The sequence below is a fragment of the Rousettus aegyptiacus genome, unplaced genomic scaffold (assembly GCF_014176215.1).
Source record: "Rousettus aegyptiacus isolate mRouAeg1 unplaced genomic scaffold, mRouAeg1.p scaffold_m13_p_10, whole genome shotgun sequence".
NCBI classification, from domain to species: Eukaryota; Metazoa; Chordata; class Mammalia; order Chiroptera; family Pteropodidae; genus Rousettus; species Rousettus aegyptiacus.
The window spans coordinates 65,056,801-65,080,245 of record NW_023416285.1 but is presented as its reverse complement, the minus strand read 5'-3'; the positions used below and the strand labels follow the sequence as shown (position 1 = coordinate 65,080,245).

Sequence of the window (23,445 nt, the reverse complement as noted above, 5' to 3'; positions counted from 1 at the left end):
AAGTAGTTGCTATTTTAAGTAGTCCTAGTTCAATTTATCCATGTAATCCTAGAAATCTTCAAAGAAAACTAATGGATTTCATAGATGTGCTAGAAACGCTAATATTAGGTTCCTCCTTTTAGCATCTTTACTCTTGCTTTAGCATTTCTAAATAATATGCAGTCAGTTGTACTCTTACTTCATTACATAAAAATATATACATATAAAAATAGAGCATACACTTGAATAGCAAATTAAGAACTGATTTTGGTCAACAACACGGACTAAAAACATGCAAAGCTATATGTAACATTATCTTGAAGCAATAATATAGGTCAAGAGCACTGTTTTTCAATGAATACGTATCAATATATACTTTTCTAAAAATATATTCTCTGCTGGTGCAGTGACCTTGGGGACTAAGACGGTGGGCATATGCACTGCAAAAAAATATAACACAATCAAGCCTCAAAGAAGTCTACTGCTCAAAACAGCTTACGGTTGCACATAAAGAGAGAAAAATTTTAAAACACTAAAATCTAGGTACAAAACAAAATGTAAGCATACTACCTTTGGTTTAAAAAAAGGGAGAGATGAGAATTTTTATTTGTATTTTCATAAAGAAACTGGAAGAAAAATTTTCATGGGGTAGAGAGGGAAGGTGAGAGACTTCTTAATAGACTTTCCATTTGAGGCCTATGAATATATTATCTGTTCAACAAATCAGATGAATTATATTTAAATAAACTTTTGTACATACGATGGTTTACATCATATAGAACTATTGATGCACAGGGTAAACACTTCTTTATGAAGCAAGATAAGCCTAGGCTTTTTGTGCACTTATTATCTCATGATTTCCTATGGTTTTGCTTACCCATGTCTGTTTTAATGGCCTTATTGTATACACTAATAATGACCTATTACTGTATCCCTAGCACTGAACATAGAATTTAGCACACTGAAGATAGTAAATACATGTTTGTTGAATAAACAGATGGATAAATTGCAAATTGCCCCAAACTGTTTTTGGTTGTAACAGAATAACAAATCAGAAATTATGAATAATTATGGCAAGGTGTGTATTACGATTAGTACTTGTAAGTTCTGGGCTGTGTTTATAAACCTCAGAATCTTAAGGAGCCTTGAAGAGAATGGTTATCAGATGAGGGCGGTAAAACTGAAATAGGACTTTTTTCAGAGAAAAATTTCAAAAGACAAATAATGCTATGAACACAATGGCCCCAGCACTCTGGCTGAGGCCAAGGGGGTAGCTTTAGAGAGGCTTTCAAGATCCATTCCCAGTACGTGACCTCTCCCTTCTGAAAATCAGTTAGATGCAGGGTGGCCCTTTAATCACAAACATCTCTCAAAAGAGCCCTGCTTGGAGATGCAGGCAGTTCTGAAATGCCTCAACTCGGCAAGAGTTCTAAACTCAGATTCCTACTGGCTGCCTTGTTTCAGCGCATTCCTGGGGATAGTCATAAAGCATTTACCCCTTATCTGTACAAAGAAGGGCTTAATTTCATTATTTCTACATGGGGGACAGGGCTATTGTAAGGGTAGTTGCTCAATCTCCCAAAGTGAAGTCTAAAACACAGTATCGAGTGCTCTGGAAAATGTGTGTGTGTGTGTGTATGTGTGTGTGTGTGTGTGTGTATCTTCAACAGCTGCCTGGTGCTTCCTGTGGATATATCATACCCTACACTGATGACCATTTAGGTTGTTTATAATCTGCAAAATTAAACGATGACACTGTGAACATCCTTAGACACACATATCTTGTGCATTTGTGTAACTATTTCTTTAGACTAATGTCCTAGAAGTACAATGGCTAAATGAAAGAGCCTTGGCATTTTGCATTTTGAAAGATTTGATAAATTACCTTTGAAACAGTTCTATCATTTATAATCTCACCAGTATATTGTGAAAATGCTGATTTCCCACAATTCTGTCAATATTGGGTTTTATTAATATTTACAGTATTTTCTCGGGTAAAAAAAAAGACTCCAATAATTTAATTGCCTTTCTATGTAATAAGCTTGAACATTTTTTATTTTTTGTTTTTCCGATAGTAATTAGCTTATGAGATTTGTAACCACGTAATTACTCAAGCTTCCTTTGATCTCGTCTTTGAAATGGGTAAGAATGTTCACATACTGCAAAAACCTGTGGCTAAAACATGTAACCAAATGGAAGATATGACTTCTACCTGAGAATATTTTGGTTAAAAAAAGTGTTAACTAAATACATGCTTTATGAAATATTCCAGAAGTTACACTGAGTCACTCCAGTTATAGGAATTAGTAAGGCTTTAATTATTTTGTTGTGAATAAATATTCATTGAATAATGTATACATTTGGCCAGATATTCCTTTAGGAAAACAAAGGAAATATGAATTAAAATGAAAATAATTACGATTTCTCACTAGGCCAGTTTGTTATGTATGTTTTCCAAGAATTGAACACATGACAGAGTTGCGGCAAAAATTTGATCAGCCCATTCTAGCTCTTCCCATGATTCATGCTAATTAGGAGGAAGGGATTAAAAAACCACAGTGCTGGTGGAAGCCTCATTTTTAGTCCACTCATTTAATGAACTAGAATAGTTCATTAAACTATAATTAGATTAAAACTAATTAAGCAAATAAACTGATTAACAGCATCAATTAAATTTAAACACACTAATGGTATTTATTAGTGAAAAGATACCAGTAATTCATTATCCATAAAATTTTTAGCAGGAGGTACTTAGTCTGTCTAGATTGCTTATTGCAAATAAACCTGGAATTTAAGGGTTTATGGGGCAAGGCTGGCTGGAGAAAGGGGAGGTAGTATAGCCTTGTAGTCTGTGTAATTAACAGCCTGCAAAGCAGAGATGTTCCACAATCAAAATTTTGAGTATTGTTTCTGCATACATTGCTCAAAAACTCAAAATCTTGAGTTATTCCAAATGAACAGCCTGATGTGGAAAGCGGGCATTCCCAAATTTTTGTAGCAAAAAGAATGGACTGCCTATAAGAGTTTTTTATTTTTTATTTTTTAAGTTATAGGTGATTTAATGAAACCAGATCCTGGAAGAAATGATGGCTAGAAACGCATTGCCATCACAATAGAGTGCCAAGTCAACGCAATAGGCTTCATTAAATCTGGTCTAAACAAAGTTTGTGTTGCTTAAGACACCCATCCAAATGGAGAGGTTACCTCTCTGCCTCTGATATTTTAGCCACAAACTAACATAGAAATGGGGCTCAGTCCTCTCACTTAAAGAGAGGCGGCAAATTGCTGGCCTGAAGGATGCATTCTGCCTACAGATGTATTCTGCTTCATCCATAGTTTAAATTTTTTCTGGATTTGAATTCCATGAGATGGACATGTGCTCTCGGATTTGCCCCAATCCCCACCATTCCCTAATGTACATGAACTTCAAGTGTTTATATTATTCTTTGGCATCCATCTGCAAAAACAAAGAACTAAGAATAGCAGAGGAATTATGAATTTTCAGGAAGATTGGGAACTTCAAATCCAGAAGCCAAGTATACCTCTTGTTTCATTCCAAAGTGAATGGAAAACAGCCCTTAAACAAAATGCTTGTTGAAAAAAATATGACGTTTGGCTTAGACTAGAAATTAGGTCTCCATATGAGGTCCACAAGATCAGGTTCTAAAACTTTTTTGTACCTTCCTCTCTCCCGCTTAGATGGAAGACACCGGTTATCTCAACAGATCTGGAAGAAGGGACTTTGGGCTTTTAGTTTTACAAGACAAGTCACATAGTGTTTAAGTGATGAAGTCCAGAGATGACACTTAGAAATTTTAAAGTGTGCAGCCTTCCTAAGAAACAGCTCTCTGCAGGAGCACTGGACAGACCCTGGCTGAGCCTCACCTTGGGAGTGTTGCTCCTGTCCCCTGGCCCTGGGGACTGACTGCCACCGTTCCTCCATCTGGCTTCCTGAAAGATGTCAGGACTCTGCTGACGAACTTGGCGGGACACGATGAGGTGAACGCGCCTTTCACTGGCCTAGGTGAAAAGACACAGGCATTAGCTACTCTCAGAGCTTCCATCCAAGCATCCAGCACCAGGGACTTATCAAAATGTGAGTTTGGTTTTACCCTTTGTAATTTGACAAGAATATTAAAGTTATCCTTTATCTAATGAATAGCTCCATTGCACACAGCCATGTCTGAAAACTTTTCCAGATAGAATAAAATAGCCCAGTTGAAACTCAGACCAAAAGTCTAAGACCAAAGGTAAACAGTACAGAACAAGAAATAGAGTTGGTGGCAGCAACACTACCACTACAGGAAGAGAAAATCCTGAGTATGATTGTCTCCGACATTTAGGGCATTAGAAAAGAGGAGCACTTTAGAAACACAGGGATGACTTAATAGGTTTTAACACAGCTTTTGCCTTGGTCTTTTATTTTTTATGTGACTATTATTCATTCTGATTACTAGTCCCCTCTGCTATACACACACACACACACACACACACACACACACACATTTGGACTCCAAATAGCAAATATATTGCTTATTGGAAAGGTCCATGCCACGTCATAAATTTACATATTAGCTTTCTGCCACAGATGAGTTTCATGTGTATCTGAGAGCATGAGTCATTATTCCAGAACTGCTGATTACTGAGGCTCCAGATCTGCAAGACAGATAGATTAGACCTTGGACCTGTGAACATACATAAACAGGACTCCCTGATGTCCCACCCCTCACTGAAGTAACCACCCAACCTCATCTAGCACTTTAGTAAAAGCTGATAGTGGCTGAGGTATGGCTAGATTTTATTAGAAAGTTCCCCCCAAAAAGACTAGGTTTGGGGACCAGGAAGGTAGAGAAGTGAGAAGTTCTAGGGGCTCCTCTCTTCATCCCATGCCCTGACCACTCACCATCAAAGCAGAGCTAGACATTGGCCTGCCTGCCTTCTTTCACAGGTGTGGTTATCAGACCACTGAAAAGTCAGATCATGAAAGGAGATCATGGAAAGTCCATGTTCTTCTCCATGACCTCAGACAATGGAAGTAGAAATATTTACTTCCTGCCTCTCTGCATCTTCCTTCCCCCAGCACATACCTCACTCCCAGTCTCAGGAACTGGGACCTTGTTTTAAAAACCTTAGGCAATAAAACCCCATTGGTGAAATTGGATCCCCACTATTTTCCAACACTGACCAGCCCAAAACTTTACAACTTTATATTCTTATATTAATACACATTTCTCCTCAGGGCTCTCTTAGAATTCAGGGGTCATCATTTGGGTAGTTGTAAATTAGACGAATTTAGAAAACAATTGCCAAAGCACCATAAGAGCGTCTATTGGAAATGCCACAGCAGATGGTGAGCCCGTTGATTCGTTTTGCATAAGTTGAGAAAATCGTACCAAATAGGACCCAACAAGAGAGTTCAAGTCCTTCACTTATTTTTCTTCACATAAAGCCCAGCCATATGTATGCTGGTCTCCCCAGTAACTAGGTACATGCCCTTCCTCTGTTCCTCTGCCCATCTTGAATTCCCTGGTGTTTCCCATCACATAAAAACCTTTTGTCAGAACAGAACAAAAACAACAAGCCCAGGAAACAATAATGAAGTAAGTTGACACGAACTATGGTATTAGCCAATTAAATTCAATTCTTGGAAGAGTATTTTTGTAATAATTATCTCTTTCTGTATACTATAAGCCTCACTTATCTTAATGAGGTTATCTCTGGAAACTTTCTGAAGCAAAAATTATTAAGAGATAAGAAGTGGCAAACATTCAAGTCAAAACTTTGATGGCTGAGCCTAAATTTGCTTATCTTTAGGGAAACTCCAACATTTTGAGGGATTTCAGCAACGGATCTGTGTCTAGGTCAGTGTATTGTAGCACATTCACTTTGGACCAGGCAAAGTCTCATGACCCAACCACTTCATAAAAGTTGAGAAAATTTGAGACTTACATGTCAAATCAACTTGCCAGGCAAAATCCAAAATGTCAAGGAACAGTCTGCAAGAGCTATTTAATTCACATTTTCGAGCACAAATTTCTCACTGGATTTTCAAATGCTGACTTTGGTATCAAGTTGTTGGCAGGCAGAATACTCCAATAAATAACCCTGGCATCAATTTACGTGGAAATAAATTCCCTATAAGGCTGAGTCCGTGGCTCTCACCAGCCACCTTATAAATTGCTCTCAGGGAGGCTCTATTTGATGCACTTTCTTTCCTAGTATTTGAAGTCTAAGATGGAAAATGGGCTAATGTGTTTGTTCTGGCTCTAACTCTCGGGAACAGCTGGATTCAATGTTGAGAAACAGCCCTTAGCACCAGAGACTCTTTCTTTCCATGGATGTGAATCTGGTATGAAATAGGGAAGTGTGAGAAGGGTGGTGAAGGGAAGACACAGAGAGAATGAAGGAGAGAATGGCAGAAACTCGTTTCTTTATTTTATACCCACAAAGTATGTACCATGAAGAGAGGTGCACTAGACTTGTCATTTAAATAACAAACCCTCAAAGCAAGAGCATGTTACATGATAGAGGTAGAATAATAGCCTCCCTCTTTCATCTCTTAAGATGTTACATTTGGTCAGAAGGACTATTTAACGTTTCTGGCAAGCTCAAGTAGAAGACATGGTGAGAGTTAGAGCCTTTCACTTGAAGTTTCCTTGCTTCTCTCCCTTAAACATCCTCAGTTTTGCTCTAGGCAAATTCTGGATATAGTGGTTACAAGTTGCAGAGCCTGATTGCTGTACCATATACTCCTTTCTCTTCCAAGAGTCCAAGGCATTAAACTGCCTCTCTCCTTTGCCTGAGTTAAGCATAAGGGACTCTGATGGCACCTACATTCTCCCCTGTGAACCTTAGCTTGTTGGCGGCCATTCTGTCCTCTGACAAGTGACCTATGTCGGCTCTGGGCCAGGCACTACACTAGGAGGCTTGGGGACATGGCTCCTGTCATCACAGAGCTAGTCCTACTTGGGGACAGTCGGAAGCAGGTGCCATGAAAGAGTTATGGATAACACACATTAGAGTTTCTAGAGGTAGAACCAATGACTTCTAGCTGAACAAAATAGGAAAATTCTAATATTCAGGGAAAACCAGGGGGTTAAAACTGAGTAGCATTTCTCATGGAAAGGTTTGTTTTTTGTTGTTGTGCTTAATGCCTATTTTTCTCTATGCATTTGAGATATGATTCAAAACTGCCAATAATATTTATATGATGAGACTAAGTATAGGTCACAGAAGAGAACCATAGTCCAGTAACCTCATTTGTATTTGGCCCATTTAAAAATAATAAAATTCCATCTCTAATAGCTGGAAAGAGGACTCTGAGAGTGTGTCTTGTTTCATCATGTTCAACCTGGAAATGGCTCTTTTCCCTACAAAATTTACTATAGCTAATAAGAACTGCTCATATTGTCAGGATGCAACATAGACCAGAAACTTCACAGAGCAGAGAGATGGAAAAATCAAAGATGCCACTGCATAAAGAGCCAGAAGAGGCATTTTGCAGAGCTATACATTGGAACAGAGGTGGTCTTTTTACTGTCCTGACATTGTATGGGCCCATGAGGTGGTTCAGAGGGTCAATGATAATTAAAGGCAGAGCAAGAGTTGATAGAATACCTGTACTTCAAGGTCACCCAGCCAAAGCCTTCACCTATTCATTCGTAAAGGAGGATTGGAGTTAAACCAAATTTATTTGCTGCTTTACTATCTATCTATCTATCTATCTATCTATCTATCTATCTATCTATCTATCATCTATCATCTATCTATCTATCATCTATCATCTATCTATCTATCTATCTATCTATCTATCTATCATCTATCTATCTATCATCTATCTATACATGCATGAATACGTATGCTTAAATGTTTGGTAAACTGCATGTAATTCATGTGGGTTCAGTTACTATGTTTTTTGTATTTGTTTTATAAAGTTTCAGGTGAAGGGCCACCACACTTATGTCTGCCCCCAATGCCTCAGGCGTTATGCTATAGAAACACTTGAAACAGGAGGACTTCAAAGGGACTATTGGGCATTGAGATGGTGCTGCTCAGAGCAGGCAAACCATGTACACAGCACCCTTCATAACACAGTGTAGGCTCACAGGAGACCCCTGTTTGACTAGTGGCCCTCTTGTTTCAGAAGTGAGCGCTATAAATCGAATTTAAGCTGATTAGAGAGCTTGTCTCAGCTTAGCTTTCCATCCATTAATATCAGAGGTTTTAATGATCATTTCTTAAAAACAAACAAACAACAACAACAACAAAACTGATCCTGCATCTGCTTTCCCCACTGGTTTCTTTTCCAAGGATCCTAGAGACAATCTAGTTTGACTTTGCAATATATTTCCGCGGCGATGGTTCTTTCTGTGCTGTTTGGGGTCGTCCCACTTTTGTCTCCCTTCCAGCAACTGCTCAAGCATCATTCTCAGTTCATCCCTCTTATGCTTCCAGGGCCCTGGGGAATTGTGGAGCTGTTTCCATAAAGTTAGAAGTCAGATATGGAAGCGATGTCAGACATCATCTAATCTAGCATTTTCTCTATAGCCCATGCTTCAATTCCCTTACAAAATCCTTGCTGTGTGTAACCCAGCTCATACTCCAATGCCTCCAATGACAGTGAACTCACTGTATCTCAAGGCAGTATTGGCTATTTTTTAGATAGCACTAATTATAAAGTTTGTCCTCAGGTTGAGTTTAAATTTGCTATTCTCCTGCTTGCCCATTGGGGCTAGCCATGCCCTCTAGGGTAACCCAAAATCGATTTCCATGTGACAACCCTATTTAAAGATAACTCATTGCCCTCCCTTAGAGCTTCTCCTTTCCAGGTCAAATACTCCTAGTTTTTTCAATATTTAATGTTTTCAAGTCATCTGAAAAACTTGATGAACTCTAGACTGTAATAAGGTTGAATAGCATGTATGTGCGCGTGTATGTGCATGTGCGTGTGCGCGCGCACACACACACACACGCACACACACAAAGTGGACCTAGAAGGCAATTTTTGTCTGACTGGCACGGAGTAGGGTTTTGTTTTTTACTACTAGACAAGCTGCACCCAGAATCTCATTGAAAGAGTTCCCATTTTGCCAATTCATACGTGCATAGGGGATTGTCTCTGTGTTCTATGAAGCCAAGGACTCCATAGATGTCTGTCTTCGTCATTACTGATCAATTTAAAGATGAAGGCAAGGTTTGCAGGGCCCCACTATGGACTACATTACAGCAATGCAGCCTAGCTCTGAGATCATGTATGGCATACAGACCCTACCTGGCTAGCCAGACAACAGGAGTAATTAGAATGGGGTTACTAATTGATATGCTAAAAAACACCAAAGTCATCACTTATTCCTGTTGACCTGGCAACGTACTACACAATAAGGCACAGAAACAAAGTCCTTGCCCTAACTCTCCTTCCAGGGAGAACTTTGGAGAAACAAAATACTTCTCATTGAGAAAAAAATTGGGGGCTCCAGAAACCTAAATCCAGAATGAGTTAATGGTACACTGTGAGCTGATCTTGCTCCTATAAAATGAGTTTGGCGAAAGCAAAATTAGTACGTGTCGATTTGTTCATCACTGAAACTTTAGCAAAGCACATTTAAAAAAATGTTTTTATCTTCTGCTAGAAAGGTGGCAGCTACTTCAGTAAGCTAAGAGCTACAAGAGTCTGGCCAAGAAAAAAGGAAATTAAGGAGGCTTTGAGGAAAAGAGGTGAAGAGGGCCCTTTGGGTTTGACCAGGACACACAGGGAAATCTGAGACAGCAATTTGGTATATTTTTTTACACTAGACCGTGGCTCCATGTTCATCCTTATGTTCTCAGAAGCACGATTATTTTAGGGGATAAGAAATTACTGATGATGATGTATGACATATACAGGGTTAAAAAATGTCAGTGATAAGGTCAAAATAAGAATTTAGTTCTTGAGTCCCCTGAATCTGACTGCTGAGTCATCAGAATGACTTTACTCCTTTGCCTCAAACACCATTTCTTTTATGGTATCTAGAAGTTACTCTCATGATTAATTCTCTTCCACGTAAGAAAAAAACATGCATGTGGGAAACATATGGGCTGAAGTAAGAGTAGTGAAGTTTCAAGATTCCCCTGAATGCATGAAATTTTCAGCTTTATGTAAAAATCATTTGGACTATAAGAATTTGGCTCAAAAAGAATGTTTTTAAATCTATGTTTTAGTATGTGTACATTAAATTTATTATAATATCATGCTAAGAAAATTTGTTTAAATAGGGATTTGATTCTATATTAGCTGTGCTGATCTGTAAAAAACATGCAGATCTATCAGGTCTTATTTCACTGACAAGTCTTACTAGTTCCAGGGGATGAACTTCTGCCTTTTTTCCAGTTATGCAGTAGAACTCATGACCTGGAATTACTTATTTAGAACAAAAGTAGGTAACATGAGTAGTCCATTATTTGCTTTCTGTCTCTGTCTAAAGACCTATCACATTCTTTTTAAAAGTTCAAAGAGTCTGGTTGTCAGTTATTCTTTGAGGAAATAACCTCTCATTTCAATATCAATTCATGTGAAGGGGGAAAAAAGTCACACATATGTCAGTATTAATGAAAACCCATCTTATCATCACCACTAAAAATGGCTTTGAATTTTTTTAGTTTCTGCATCAAGTCTGGGAGTTGCCTAGGGAAAAAAGGCACAAGGAAGATACTCAAACTTGAAATCCATAATTTCTTCACTTATTAATTGTATATATTTGAACTACTAAGTAAATATGAACTCACTGATCCAGAATTGCGGATAAATGAGAGCATCTCAACACAAGCATAACTCTCAGAATAAATCGTTCTTATACTGAATATTGAATAAATATATCTTGAATCTCCGAGGTTTCAGATGTTGAGATGTCTTTTTTCCCCTAAGGTATCAAATCTTTGGTTCATATTTCTTTGTTCTCTCATTTTAAGTATGATACCAGACAGTTCCACGAAGCTGTCTCTTTCACACAGGTATTTTGGCCATGGTGCTCAAAAAACTTAAATTGACTTGGAGAAAAGTAAAGCTGTGCTAAGTTTTAAATAAGTCAACTTCCCTGTATTTGAAGCTCTTGTCTCCTTAGGATTCCTCCTCTTGAGGAGCCTGACTCTCAGTCTCCCTAACTCTGGGGTCTGGCACCCAGGGATGCTGCTGAGTAAGCTGAGGTTAGGACTCCACATATGTAAAGTCGGTCAAATTTAAAACAGTTGTGGCTTCTCTGTAATAAGTTTTCCCTGAAATAATGTAGAGAGGCAGAATGTGTGGTACTGTGGGAGAAAACATGACCAAAAGAACATGTTGTCTGGGAATTTCTTTGTAAGGCAAATATGATTCATGGAGTAAGTGCAAGGGCAATGTAGCCAAGGATTGGTTGGAAATTTCAGTTTCAACCTTTGAAGGGTACTTAGTTTAATGCCTCCAGCCTGGTGTGTGTTACAAGTATCACATAAATAAAATCCACCCTCGAGATTGCCTAACTGGGTTTTCCCAGAATTCTATTTTTTTTCCATCGTTTCCAACTAGCTTTGCCCATTTTTAAAATTTCTCTTCCTCTGCTTATAAAGCACATTGGCTTTGTTTAGTAAGCAGGAGAATCTTTTATGAAGTTCCACTGTTAGGCAAGATTTCATAAATTAACTTTCTCAGGGAAAAAAATATCCTTTTCTGTTACTAATCTATAAAAGTAGAATATCATATGTAATCATATTTAGAATGCCAAATTTTCCGAATGACATGAGTAAGGGAGTTTTTGTTTTGCCTGTTGCGAAGTGTAGTTGGCAGTGTCTCTGGAATGCAAGTTGCACTGATCGACCTGCAGAGGGAGTTGCAAGTGTAATGCACACAAAAAACCTGATATCCAAAAGTCTAGTTTTAAAAGAGGAAAAAAAAAAATCATGCTTAGAATTCAGTTTCTTCATGAAGAAAAACAACAAGGGCTCTTCCTTTTTCATGGGTTAGCGTTTTTATAAACATTGTCTATTTTCTGCTCTCACTCATTGGCACACATAGGCTGTAACCACCTGCTTAATGCTGGCTTGACTGTATTTGAGATCAGATATGGGAATATGTTCCAAACTCTGTGAGGCCAGGACCTGTATCAATGTTGTTCCTTATTGTACTACATTTCTTTTGGCACATAGAAGATGATCAGCCAATAATAACTGAATGAATTTAAGGGGACAAAAAAACAGAGATCTCATCTTGGGGACAAATAGCATAGAAAAGTAGACCTGGTGCTTTGATTTGATGAAAAAATCCCTATGAGATGAAATGTGTAAATTATATTTTATATATTTAAACATTTTTATAATTTGACTCAATTTATTCATTCAACAAATCTGTATTGAGTGTCTACTATTGGCAAGCATTTCTCAAAGTGCTTGAGATAAAACAGTCTACTATATTATATTATATTATATTGGCAGGTAATAATAATTAGCTGGTAGAAAAACAAAGTAAAGTAGATTAGAGGATATAGAATTAAAGGTGGAAGATGCTATTTTAAGTGAGATTGTCAGTGAAGGCCTCTCTGAGGAGATGACATTTTAGGAGAGACCTGAATGAGTTATGTAGATAATTGAAAGATTTCTTTCAGTCAGAGGGACAGCAAGAACATCAGCCTTGAGGTGAAAAATTCTTGAAATGTTTGAGGAGTAGAAGGAAGGCAATGCGACAGAGCCTGGGTAAGCAAAGGGGAGAATACTAGAAAATTTCCCCTTTGCTTAGGGAGTGAAATTCAAGAGATAACTAAAGGCCAGATTATGTATGGCTTTGCAATTTTTAATCTGAGTATCTTAAGATGCATCAGAGGCTGAGTGCAAGAGAGGGACATGATGGGACTTACTTTGTAAAGTGGTCATTCTAACTGCTAAGAGCAGAGGTAGAGGATCAAGTGTGGAAGCAAGGAAACCAGTGAAGAGGTTCTTATAGTGGCCCAAACCAGAGTAGATAGTGGCCCAGCTGATGGAAGCCATGGAGATAGTGAGAGGTGGATTGTGGGAGGGAGACGTTGAAACAGTAAAGATTCTTTTTGGCCCAGGTAACTGGGTAGATGGTGGTGCCATTTTCAGAGACAGGAAAGACAGAGGGAAGAGCAGGTTTGATAGGGGGTAGAGGGCAGAGAAGCCGAGCATTCAGTTTTGGACACTAAATTTGAGATGCCTTTTAGGCAACATGGAAAAACCAAGCAGGTAGTTTGGGTGTGAAGTGTGGTGTTCAGAGGAGAAGTTGGGGCTAGGTATATGAGCTTGGGAATAGATGGCATAAACTCCAGAAGAGAAACGTTCTTTGTAACTTTTCTTTTGTTTTCTACATACATGACCTTGTGCCCTGCTGGGATGATCTATCAGGCTGAGAATTACCTTGGAATTGGGACACCACCAAGAGCCACAGTTCAGGGGACAAGGCATCATGTGCACACCCCATTTTGGCGGATGGAACAAGCAGGTTAAGTCCCCTTTTAACCTCTGCCTCAGGTTGTCTACATTTAAAATGACGGCATCATTCACCATTTGGTTCTCCTCAAAGAAGTGAGATAAGACACACACAATAGTGAAAATGTTGCCAACACCTGGAAGAATGCCACGGCTGAAACCCAAGGGTAGGGAGATTTATTTGTACTTAGATAAGTCCTTGAGGGCATATTGTTTTCTGACTGTCATTCTGCACAGAACTTGGTAAAAGTTTCAGTCAACTACTGATGCTAACTTTGTTCTTAAATTCACTTCTGTCACTAGGTGGAAGCTGATATGACGTGCCAGATACTTGCAAATATTTCTTGCCACTAACCTCACCCCTTTCCCATTAGCTCTCTACTGCCTCCAAAAAGATTTTTCTAGAAAATCATGTCACTTCCTTTCTTGAACTCTTCCAGTTACACCCCATGGCCTTGGGAATAAAGTCTGAGTTCCTTAGCATGGCTTGTAGCACTCTACATGATCTAGCCCTTGCCTACCATTCCTGCCTAATCTATTGCTGCTTCTTATGATACACACTATGCTCCAGGTATTAACCATTTCCCTAGCAGATTTTTAGGGAAATGTTCTTCTGTGTTGTATCTCCTTAGAATGCCTTTCCCTGCCTCATCCACCTATCCCTCAAAGCCCCAGTTTAGGATCTTCCTCCTCAGCAGAATTCTGAGGCCTATCCAAGCAAAAATTGCTTCTTATCTGTATCGGCTCAGTGCATAATTTCTCCATTATGGAACTATTATGCCATATGGCAGTCATTTAGAAAAAGTCCATGTTCCCTATTAGATGTGGGCTCCTTTGACAGAGCAGCTTGAGAGTCATCGTCTCTCTGTTCTCTGCACCTAACCCAGAGCTAGGCTAGCAGCAGAAACTTAATACTATTGTTTTAATGAAGTGAATGAATTGCTCAGAATATGAAAAGAACAAAGCTTGTTCTAAGAATAAAACTGGCAACTCAGTGAACATTAGAAAAACCCAAGCTGATCCAACCAGAGTCAACAAGATGCATGCTGGGGCTTGATGACATTACATCAGTTGGAAAGTGAATTAGTTTGAACCAATGTCAGTTTATTTCAAACTCTATTTGCCTGAATGATCAATAACTTATAAACCTCTCCTATGAGGGGACTTCCTCTCAAGTTTATACTTGAGTTTTTGTGGGCTTTCCAGGGGGCCTGGACATAGCCATGGAGACAGGGCTTAGCCTTAGCCAGTCCTTCAGTGGGCTCTGTCCACAAGTTCTCCAGAGGGTGCACACACAGCTTCTTATGCCAGTTAGTGCAACAGGATGTCTTGGCTGTGTCCAGATGTATCTGAAATGACCTACCCCTGGGTCTGCAATTAACTTACCAGGTATAGGATGACACAACCCTGCTGACCTTGAGTGATTTTAACCTGGTGAGCTTGTAGGACATAACCCAATGTATTTACTTGCATCAAATTGGATGGGTAACACCTAGGAATGTGTGTGACCCCAAGACACATCACATCATTTGCTTGAGTAATGAATGTTCTTACATGGCCCTCTGATCTTTACTCCTCAAATGGGAAATGTCACATGTGGTGGTAACAGGGTGGGTGGTCAGGGTAATGAGCACTCCCACTCATGCTGGGAGTTTTAGAATAAATTGTGACCTACCTGAATTAGATGAGCTGCGCTTTCTGGGCTCCCAAATCGAAGGTCATGTCCGTTGATGGCTAACACACGATCATTCTCCTCCAGTTGACCGTGTCTGTCCGCCACACCACCATCCAACACGTTAAACACGAATACCCCTGGTTCGTCAACCTTGCGCACCAGCTTTATTCCAAGCTGCTCCTCGGGGCTGCGTTTGTTGAGAATCACATGGAAACTGTCATCCCGGGGTCCACAGGGGTCCAGTGCCTGCCCGTTGCTCCTGCTTCGGAACTTCTGCTCACGCAGCACAGTCAGTCTCAGCATTCTGCAGGGCTGCCGCAGCAGGCGCAGGGCATAGTTGTGAGGTACGTTGCTGATGTCCATCCCATTGACCTGGGGGGAGGGAACCCAGCAGTCAGCTCCACCTGCCACAACCCTCCCTAGAAGGCCTAGGCCCACAGACTCCCCAAGACCCCTCCGCAAGGCCCCTCTGCTCTGTTTCCTTATCCTGTGTCTAAGCACCCACGCTGCCCCACGTTACTTCACACCCTGCTCTCTCTGCATGTCACCTGCACCACCTTTTCAGGTCTTTCTCAGTGGACACCATTTTTCTTCAACCTTGTCCTTACGCAGGCCCCCCAATTCATTTATACAATCCTAACTCTCCTTTCTCTTGCCAAATTTATTTTTTAGTTGGAAGAGGTGGAGAAAAGGAAGAAAAAGTAAGAAAAGGCTAAAGAGAACAGAAAATTTTCCATTAAGCTCAAATGACTACATTAAAGTGCTATTCAATTCAAACTGAGTTGACATTTTCTTTCCAGAAATCTCCAAATGAATTTTTCTCTCTGAGTCACCCATATTAAAATTCCAGGCCCCACTACTCTGTGTGTGTGTGTGCGTGTGTGTGTGTGTGTGTGAGAGAGAGAGACAGAGAGAGAGACAGAGAGAGAGACAGAGACAGAGAGAGACAGAGAGAGAGAGAGAGAGAGAGAGAGAGAGAAAGAGAGAGAGAGAGAGAGAGAGAGAGAGAGAAAACAGAAGAGAGATAGAGAAAGAGACATAGAGAGAATGAACCAGGTTTCAAGGCGGCCTGCAAGGTCTCTTGCCCATGTTCTCAACGAAGCAAACAAACATTTCTCCAGTTTCAAATAAACTGATGTGAATAGAAGTTTCTGGGCTCTTTTATTGAAAGACCGGATTATTTTATGATGCTACTTAAATGTCCTCAAGCTGAACCCTCTCTTTTGTGCCTCATTAAGGATCTGCTAGACTGAGGCTGCTCAGGGCTTCCTGGTTTTAATTACCCTGGCTAAGCAGGCCCAGCCTTAAGGCCACGGCCCCTAGTGGTAGTCACTAGTCTGGAAGAAAACAATTTCATAGCAGCACTGCACTCTATGCTCAAGGAGGGAGGCCCTGCAGAAAAGAAACAATCTTCTTGAATTTCTATGGTTTGGTAAGATTTCCTGAATTTGCAGCCAATTGCTAGAAGAGCTCTGCACTGAGATTTTAAAAGGCCTTTCTGCAGTGCACAATCACCGGTTCCCTGCTACGTCTTCAGGGATGGAGGCTCCCTCCCGCACAGACAGGGCTCACCACTTTTGCCCATGCACCGGTGAGCTTTAAGAACTCCCTCTGCTCTATCTCTTTATCTTGTGTCTTGTTTTCCCCATCGCATCTAGGCCAAGAGAAGGTCAGGGTCGCCTGCTAAACAGTCCTGGCAGCCCTTTTGTCTGCAAGAGCCAGTTGAAGGCCATAAGAATCAAAATGTTTTATTATATAACTCTCCCAGGCTGCATAGTTTCCACTAGAACTGAGAGGACGCCATGCAGAGTGTCACCGATTACACCACTGTCTGTACCTTGAGGTTGATGGGCCCTGCTTTGTACTCCACCCTTGAAGGCCAGTGAGAATTTCAGTGTTTCTATGATGACTGCTTTAAATTATTTCTCCTCTTATTCCAAAGAATAAGAACTTCTGGCCAAAGAAACAGCTCGTGATGTATCAGGAGCTGGACCCTTGGCAACCTAAAAGTGATGGGATGAAATGGTAATCCGAGTACCATGTAGAAAATAAATGACCAGAGTGAGATTTTTTTTGTCACTTTTGGCGCATGCTTGACTTCTGTGTGATAACAACTCTTCCTTTATCTTTTCTCTTTTTCTGAAGATTCCTCTCTTATGTCCTTCACCTCAGTCAAGCCTCAGAGGAGAGTAACGCCGAAGGTATTCTGTTCTACTGCTTGTCTCCCCTGCAATGTCAGAGGGTTGGTGGGCAAAGCTTAGGGATTACTTTTTTTTCATGGAGAGCCATTAAGCTACAGGAAATTTACTTTAGCGTGGTGTGTGAATGTGAGTGATTAGATAAAATACAAAATGTTCTGTTAATCTACTCTAAAAACAACTTAAAAAGATATATGCTCGTTTTATATTACTTTATGTTATTGTTACTTAAAGTAGGAGAAAGGAGAGAGGAGAGAGAGGAAAAGAAGAGAGAAGAGAACGTGAAGGGGGGATAGAAGAAGCTCTAGAGGAGAGAAGGAAGAGGAAGGAAGAGAAGACAGAGACAAAATGATGTAGAGACAGAAAGAAATATTTGTATACAGAGAGAAAGGTGAGTGAAAGAATGAGAAAGACAGAGAGGGACAAAGACCAATCTCAATTAAGTTGCAAATTGCAAATCTCATATGAAGAGCACATCAACATAGTAACTGTGGCAAGTGACTGTTCCACATTCGTTTTAATACTTCATCTATTCATCCATCCATACATCCATCCATGTATCCACCCATCCATCCAATTATTTGCTCTGACGTGATTTCTGTTAGGCCCCTTTTCACGGCCCTGCGGCCACAGTCTCTACCTTTAGTATGATGTCTCCTGGCAGTAGCCGACCATCTCTGGCAATCACCCCATCACGATAAATGTGCTGGATAATGATGTGGACCAGTGGAGTTTCGCTGCCTCCCACAAGCCTAATGGACAGGCTTTCATTGGGATCCACTCGATTGATCTTGATGCTGGTAATTTCACCATCTGGAATCAGGTGATACAACCTTGGAAAGACTAAAATGCACCAAGACAGTATTTATTTAAGACGCCCACCCAATGGACATTTCCAACCACTCTTCTTCTTGCCAAGCTTTGGTTTCAGCCAAACTAAACTATGCATTGTTCCTCGTACATGTTTTCCATTTCCCTGCCTCTGTGCCAGCAAAGTTTCTCTGCCTGGAATGTTTTTCATCCTAGGACTAAACCCAATTTTTCCTTTGGGCCTGCATGAAATGATCCCTTCCAATTAAACTCTGCACCAATCCCTCTTTCCCTGCTTTCTCTAACCATCCCATTTTCCATAAGGGTTTATATTTCTCATGACATCCAACCATCTATTATTATAAGATCCTTATTACTCTCAGATCCTTGAAGACATGTTTTCTGGCTGTTCCATAGATCTCTGCATACAAAAGACTTCAGCTGATGTTTACTGAGTAAACAGAAATGAATGAATAAATGAATGAATGACAGGTCTTTATGGAATAGACTGCATTTTTATTGAGGGATAAAATAGAACCTGCTCTTCTGCCCTGTCAGATCATTTTGAAGATTTCTTTCTGAAATTCCCTGCTTTTCAGGCATAAGGACTTACTAGTCCTCACTACTGGACACTGTTGTCAATAAAACAAACAGCCTGATTCGTGATCAAATAAGAGGCCCAGCCCTAACTGGTGGCATTAAGAGATTCATTCAGATCTGCCTGAAACACATACTCAGAGCTAAAAGGACTCGGAGGTCATCTAGGCTGGTATTTTCAAACTTTATCTTTTAACTGAGTTTCTCCTTTCCCATAAAATAGTTCATGCTCTCTCTATCTCCACAAATGGAAGACCTGCTCCAGTGGTTGTGTAACTGGATTGCAAGTCAAACCTTTATTTTACAAGTGAGGATATTCACGCTCAAAGATGAGAAGTCATGTGACTGGTTAGAGGTCACAAAGTTAGTCAGACCGGAATCCTGGTCTCCTAATGACCCATCCTCCTCTCACCTCCCTCAGGTTTCCTTGGAGCCAAAGGTTCACAGCCAGGTGAAAAACCCACAAGGGACTTGCCCTATAGACCTATAAGCCGGCATCGCTGACTGGCGCAGCTCTCTACCTCAGTTAGAACAGAAGTGCACAGAGGTGATGCCATCAAATGCTGGCTGGGCTACACCCAGTTTGGTGGAAGGAGCCCTCTTCCCAAGTTGCCTGAGACTTGAGTTTGGGTGTGGAGTATGGAGATGCTCTGTCCCCTAGCTGCTGACAACTGCCTCTGCCAGAAGAGTCTCCTCAATTATGTTATCTGGGAAAATGGAGACTACAGTCTTGATTCTGTATAATGCAGTCTTTGTGACTATTTTCAAAACACATGACCTTCCTTAGTCCCTAATGAACTATGAGTTCTTAAAGGGTACTCAATACTCTAGGAACAATACAGAAAGAATTAAAGTAATTTTTGAGTATTGTAGAACATGATAAACAAAGCAATTTAGCTACCAGATGAAGCCAGAAACACTGTAAGTGCTGGGCTTTAACCTCCACTGAGATTTAAAGTAAGTGATTGACTTTGCTGTGAGGCTGTGGGCGGAGGTCTTAATCTGTCAGTTCCTGGTGCTAACAGCACTAGGGTGATTGAGTTCAATTAATGTTTAAACTACTCTGATTACATTAGGTAGGGTACACCACAAGCATTTGTTGCAACAGATCTGGTGACAAGGAAGTGGAAATTAAAAAATATATATTTTGAGTAAATAAGGATTTAGAAATAATCAAAGCTGCTGATTTTCTTTCTCTCCTCCCCCTCCTTTTCCACCCTCCCTCCCTCCAGATTTACAGAAACCATACTCCCAAACCTAAACCACTCAAGGATGTTGATTCACAGTCCAAAAGGACAGACACAGTCACACTTTAAATGAGGTTAATTAAGCCATGCCAGTGAGAGCCTAGTGACCTTGGAGAATTAATGTAATTTTTAAACTGCCAAACTTGTGTCGTTCTGGAAAGAAATAAAATTGTTCAATATTTTGTCTTCACTCAAGGACTAAGGGATATAATAGTATTGGTGAGGAGTTTATTATATGCTGGGCATTGAGCTAAACGATTTGCACTCACAGCTTTTTGTTTAGTACTAAGAAATAGATCCTATGAAATAGATAAGTATTATCCCCGTTTTTTTTTAGATGACAAAACCCCAAAGCTTAGAGAAGTGACCTGGCCAGGGTTATGCAGCTGGTAAGCACTGGAGCCAGTCTCGTTACTAATATAAAAAGGTGAGATAAACCACACCGTGAGAGTTTACAGGACATCACTGTCAGCCTCACTGAATCTAAATGCCTCACCCTATTCCACAGTAACAATTTCCTGGAGCACCTAAGGAAATCCATTCTCTCCAACTCTAAGCCTCCTGCACACGCAACATGGCTGCCATCTTCATCTTCCTAAAACATAGCTGTAATCCTGCAATAACTCTATACAAAGGTTTTCAGGTATGTTCACTGTTCCAAATTAAGTCCGGACTCCTAAGTGACATCCAGGACCCTCTCTAATATGACCTTAACCTTATCGCCCACTGCTTTCCAATGGTCAGGATCTCACTGCCCATCCAGATCATAAGCCAGTCCTTAACTGTGAATTATACTGCCCAGTTGAAAGTGACACTGCTGTCCCTATGGCTGCCATTATCCTTTATTTATACCTCACTCTTTATGGCATTTATATTATTCTTTTTAGTCTTGAATGAATCCCTTAAAGCCAGGAACTGGATTTTATAGTCTTTATACAAAATTACAGAGCCTAGGTTACACATAGTAACCTCTTGTTAAAGTTGTTTCTGCAACACACATGCAAATAAATCTAATTCAGGCAGGATAAAACTATATAAGAGAGTAATTAAGGACTCTTTAAAGAAGAGAAGACCGATGGAAAGGAAGTTCTAATCCTTTCACTTATTCATTGCACAAAATTCATTGAACACTATTATGCTCCAGATATTGGTTGGCCTTGAGAATACAAAGGCTCAGAAAATGAACCCTTATCCTTATAGTTACAATGAAAAGTGATCATTGCTATAGTAGAGATACAGGTGCTTCAAGAACATGAGGACTGAGGGAATTGGAGAGGAGGCAAAGCCTATGCTGAACCTGGAAGGAGGCACTGGAATGCCAGCTAAAGGAGAGTGGGAGTGTAGGCTGAACAACAGCATGGAAGTGAGCAAAAGACAGTATTTACAGGACTGTAATAAGTTCAGGATAGTTAGAACAAGCAATGTGTGTGTGTGTGTATGCAAGTGAGTGTGTGTGTGCGGGGTGAGAGATGATAAGTAAACAAGAAAAGGTCTTATAAAATGGCTCACAAATTCTCTGAAGGCATGCTCAGGACAGTGGTTTGAGCTCTACCTTCTGATCCCTAGGAGTGAAGGGCACTTAGCCAGGGGTTAAGAGAGTGGGCTCTGGAGCCAGAGGACCTGAGTTAAAATCCTACCTCTGCCGTGTTCTAGCTGGGTGACTTTAGGCCAGTTACTTAATCTCTCTAGGTCTCAGTCTCCTCATCTATAAAATGAGCTTGACAGTCCCTTAGTACTGTTGTGACTTCTAAGTGACTTAGAACACCACCTGACATACAGGAAAAGCTCAAGTTTTTTTTTTTTTATTTTAATTTTAATTAATTAATTTATTTTACTGCCCCAAAGTTCTAGCATAAAATGAAGGAAATAGGACAGTATTTCCTCACTGGGGAAAACACAGAGTATCTAAGATCTAATAGCAACTTTGCATGGATTCTAGAGCCACATTTCCTAGATTCAACATTTAACAAGGTAATATGGGGCAAGCTAAGTAAGCTCCCTATGTCTCAGTTTTCTCATCTGCAAAACAGGGATTATAATAGCAGCTACTCCATATGGTTGTTATGAGGATTACATGAGTTAATGCATGGAAGACACTCAGAACCACATATACATAGTCATAACGAGAATAAATACTTACATAGCATTTACAGTTGACCTTTGAATAACATGGGTTTGTTGTGCCAGGCACTGTTCTAACTGCTTTTCACTTATTGACTATAATTATTCCTTACATGTATTAAACTAATATCTGAAGATAAGGGTTCCAATACCTTTTCCCTCAATCTATATAAATAGAGAATAATAACTTCTGCCTGTAGTTACTTATGTGAATAGGCCAATCAGGATAGGAACTATTTTATACCCTTGATAAGAGAGCTGTCATAGAAGGTAAGTGCTGGTCAGGTGGTCATGACCCTGAGGTCATTCTGGAAGACCAGCTCTTTCCCGCCCTGCAGAGAGTTCACTTACCTTCGGGGGCAGTGCTGTTTTCAGAATTTTCTCTGCCTTGGTCAGTTTGGTTGGCAACTACACTTCCACTCTTTGTTCTTCGAAGGACACTCAAAGCTCGATTTATTTTTTTAAAAGATCTGCTTCTGATGGAGGATCTCTCAAAGGGCCGTGCTGAGAAAAAAAGAAACAGAACGGTAGCTAAGCATTCATAGAAATCCTCTTTTATGTACACTTCTAGTAAGATTTTTACAATAAAACATACACAGTGATTACCTCTAGGTGGTAGGATGATAGAATTTGCTTACATGTATTTTCTAAATTTTCTGCTATAAAATAATACGGCTTGTTTAAAAATCTATGTTCTTTTTTCCTGGGTATCACCTCTCTTGAGCAGCACAAAAGGGAAGGTACTAACACTGTGGGAGTGATGAGTCATTAGGTCTAGCTTCAACCCCTTTCACCAAGTCAGATTACACACGTTTTTAATGATCTGAGGTACTTGCGGTTTCATTTCACTTCGGAGAATTGGACATTGGGTTGCTGCCAAAACTATCAGAATGATTTTTCCTTAAAAAAACATTTTAAGAACTTTCCACAGTGAATATTCCACAGAGAGCCATCCCAAAGCAAGGAACCTATTCCCGGACAACCACCCATTTGACTCACCCCTAGTTCGGTGGCTCCGGCCAAAGTCCAATGGATTGTTTGCTGGCTGACCATCCTCTGCTGTGGACACATAGGCAGGGTTGTCTAGGCCAGGCTCGTCGGTCATTAAGGAGATGGTGGCAGCTGCAGAAACCTCTGGGGAGAGTGTTGCTGCGGTAAGGCTCGCACAGCCGTCTGGACAGCCATCGTGAGAATGCCTCTTTCTGTCTTTGGTCAGGCCATAGTGGGAGGCACCTTTACAGCTGTAACAAAACCCATGCATGTGAGAAATGGCTTTGGCTTTGCTCATTATTCAACAAGGCTTCTTCACATAGGCATGCTTGCCGCACTGGGAATTTGAGTTGCTCACCCCTATACCCACCTCCCTTTTCAC

At 40.3% G+C, this 23,445-nt stretch overlaps 1 protein-coding gene across 7 annotated transcripts in view; it reads right to left on the bottom strand.

Annotated features, from left to right (window-relative positions):
• The window catches only part of LNX1 (ligand of numb-protein X 1), a 159,938-nt gene that overhangs the window by 7,114 nt on the left and 129,379 nt on the right, over positions 1 to 23,445 (bottom strand). For 6 of the 7 annotated variants that reach the window (XM_016119589.2, XM_036227933.1, XM_016119591.2 and 3 more), the window contains 5 exons: positions 23,073 to 23,314; positions 22,425 to 22,577; positions 17,939 to 18,141; positions 15,101 to 15,472; positions 3,865 to 3,999 (listed from right to left, as the gene is read on the bottom strand). In XM_016119589.2, coding sequence (XP_015975075.2) covers positions 3,865 to 3,999; positions 15,101 to 15,472; positions 17,939 to 18,141; positions 22,425 to 22,577; positions 23,073 to 23,314 — 1,105 coding nt within the window. The remainder of the gene's footprint in view (positions 1 to 3,864; positions 4,000 to 15,100; positions 15,473 to 17,938; positions 18,142 to 22,424; positions 22,578 to 23,072; positions 23,315 to 23,445) is intronic. The other variant, XM_016119594.2, reaches the window with a different exon arrangement.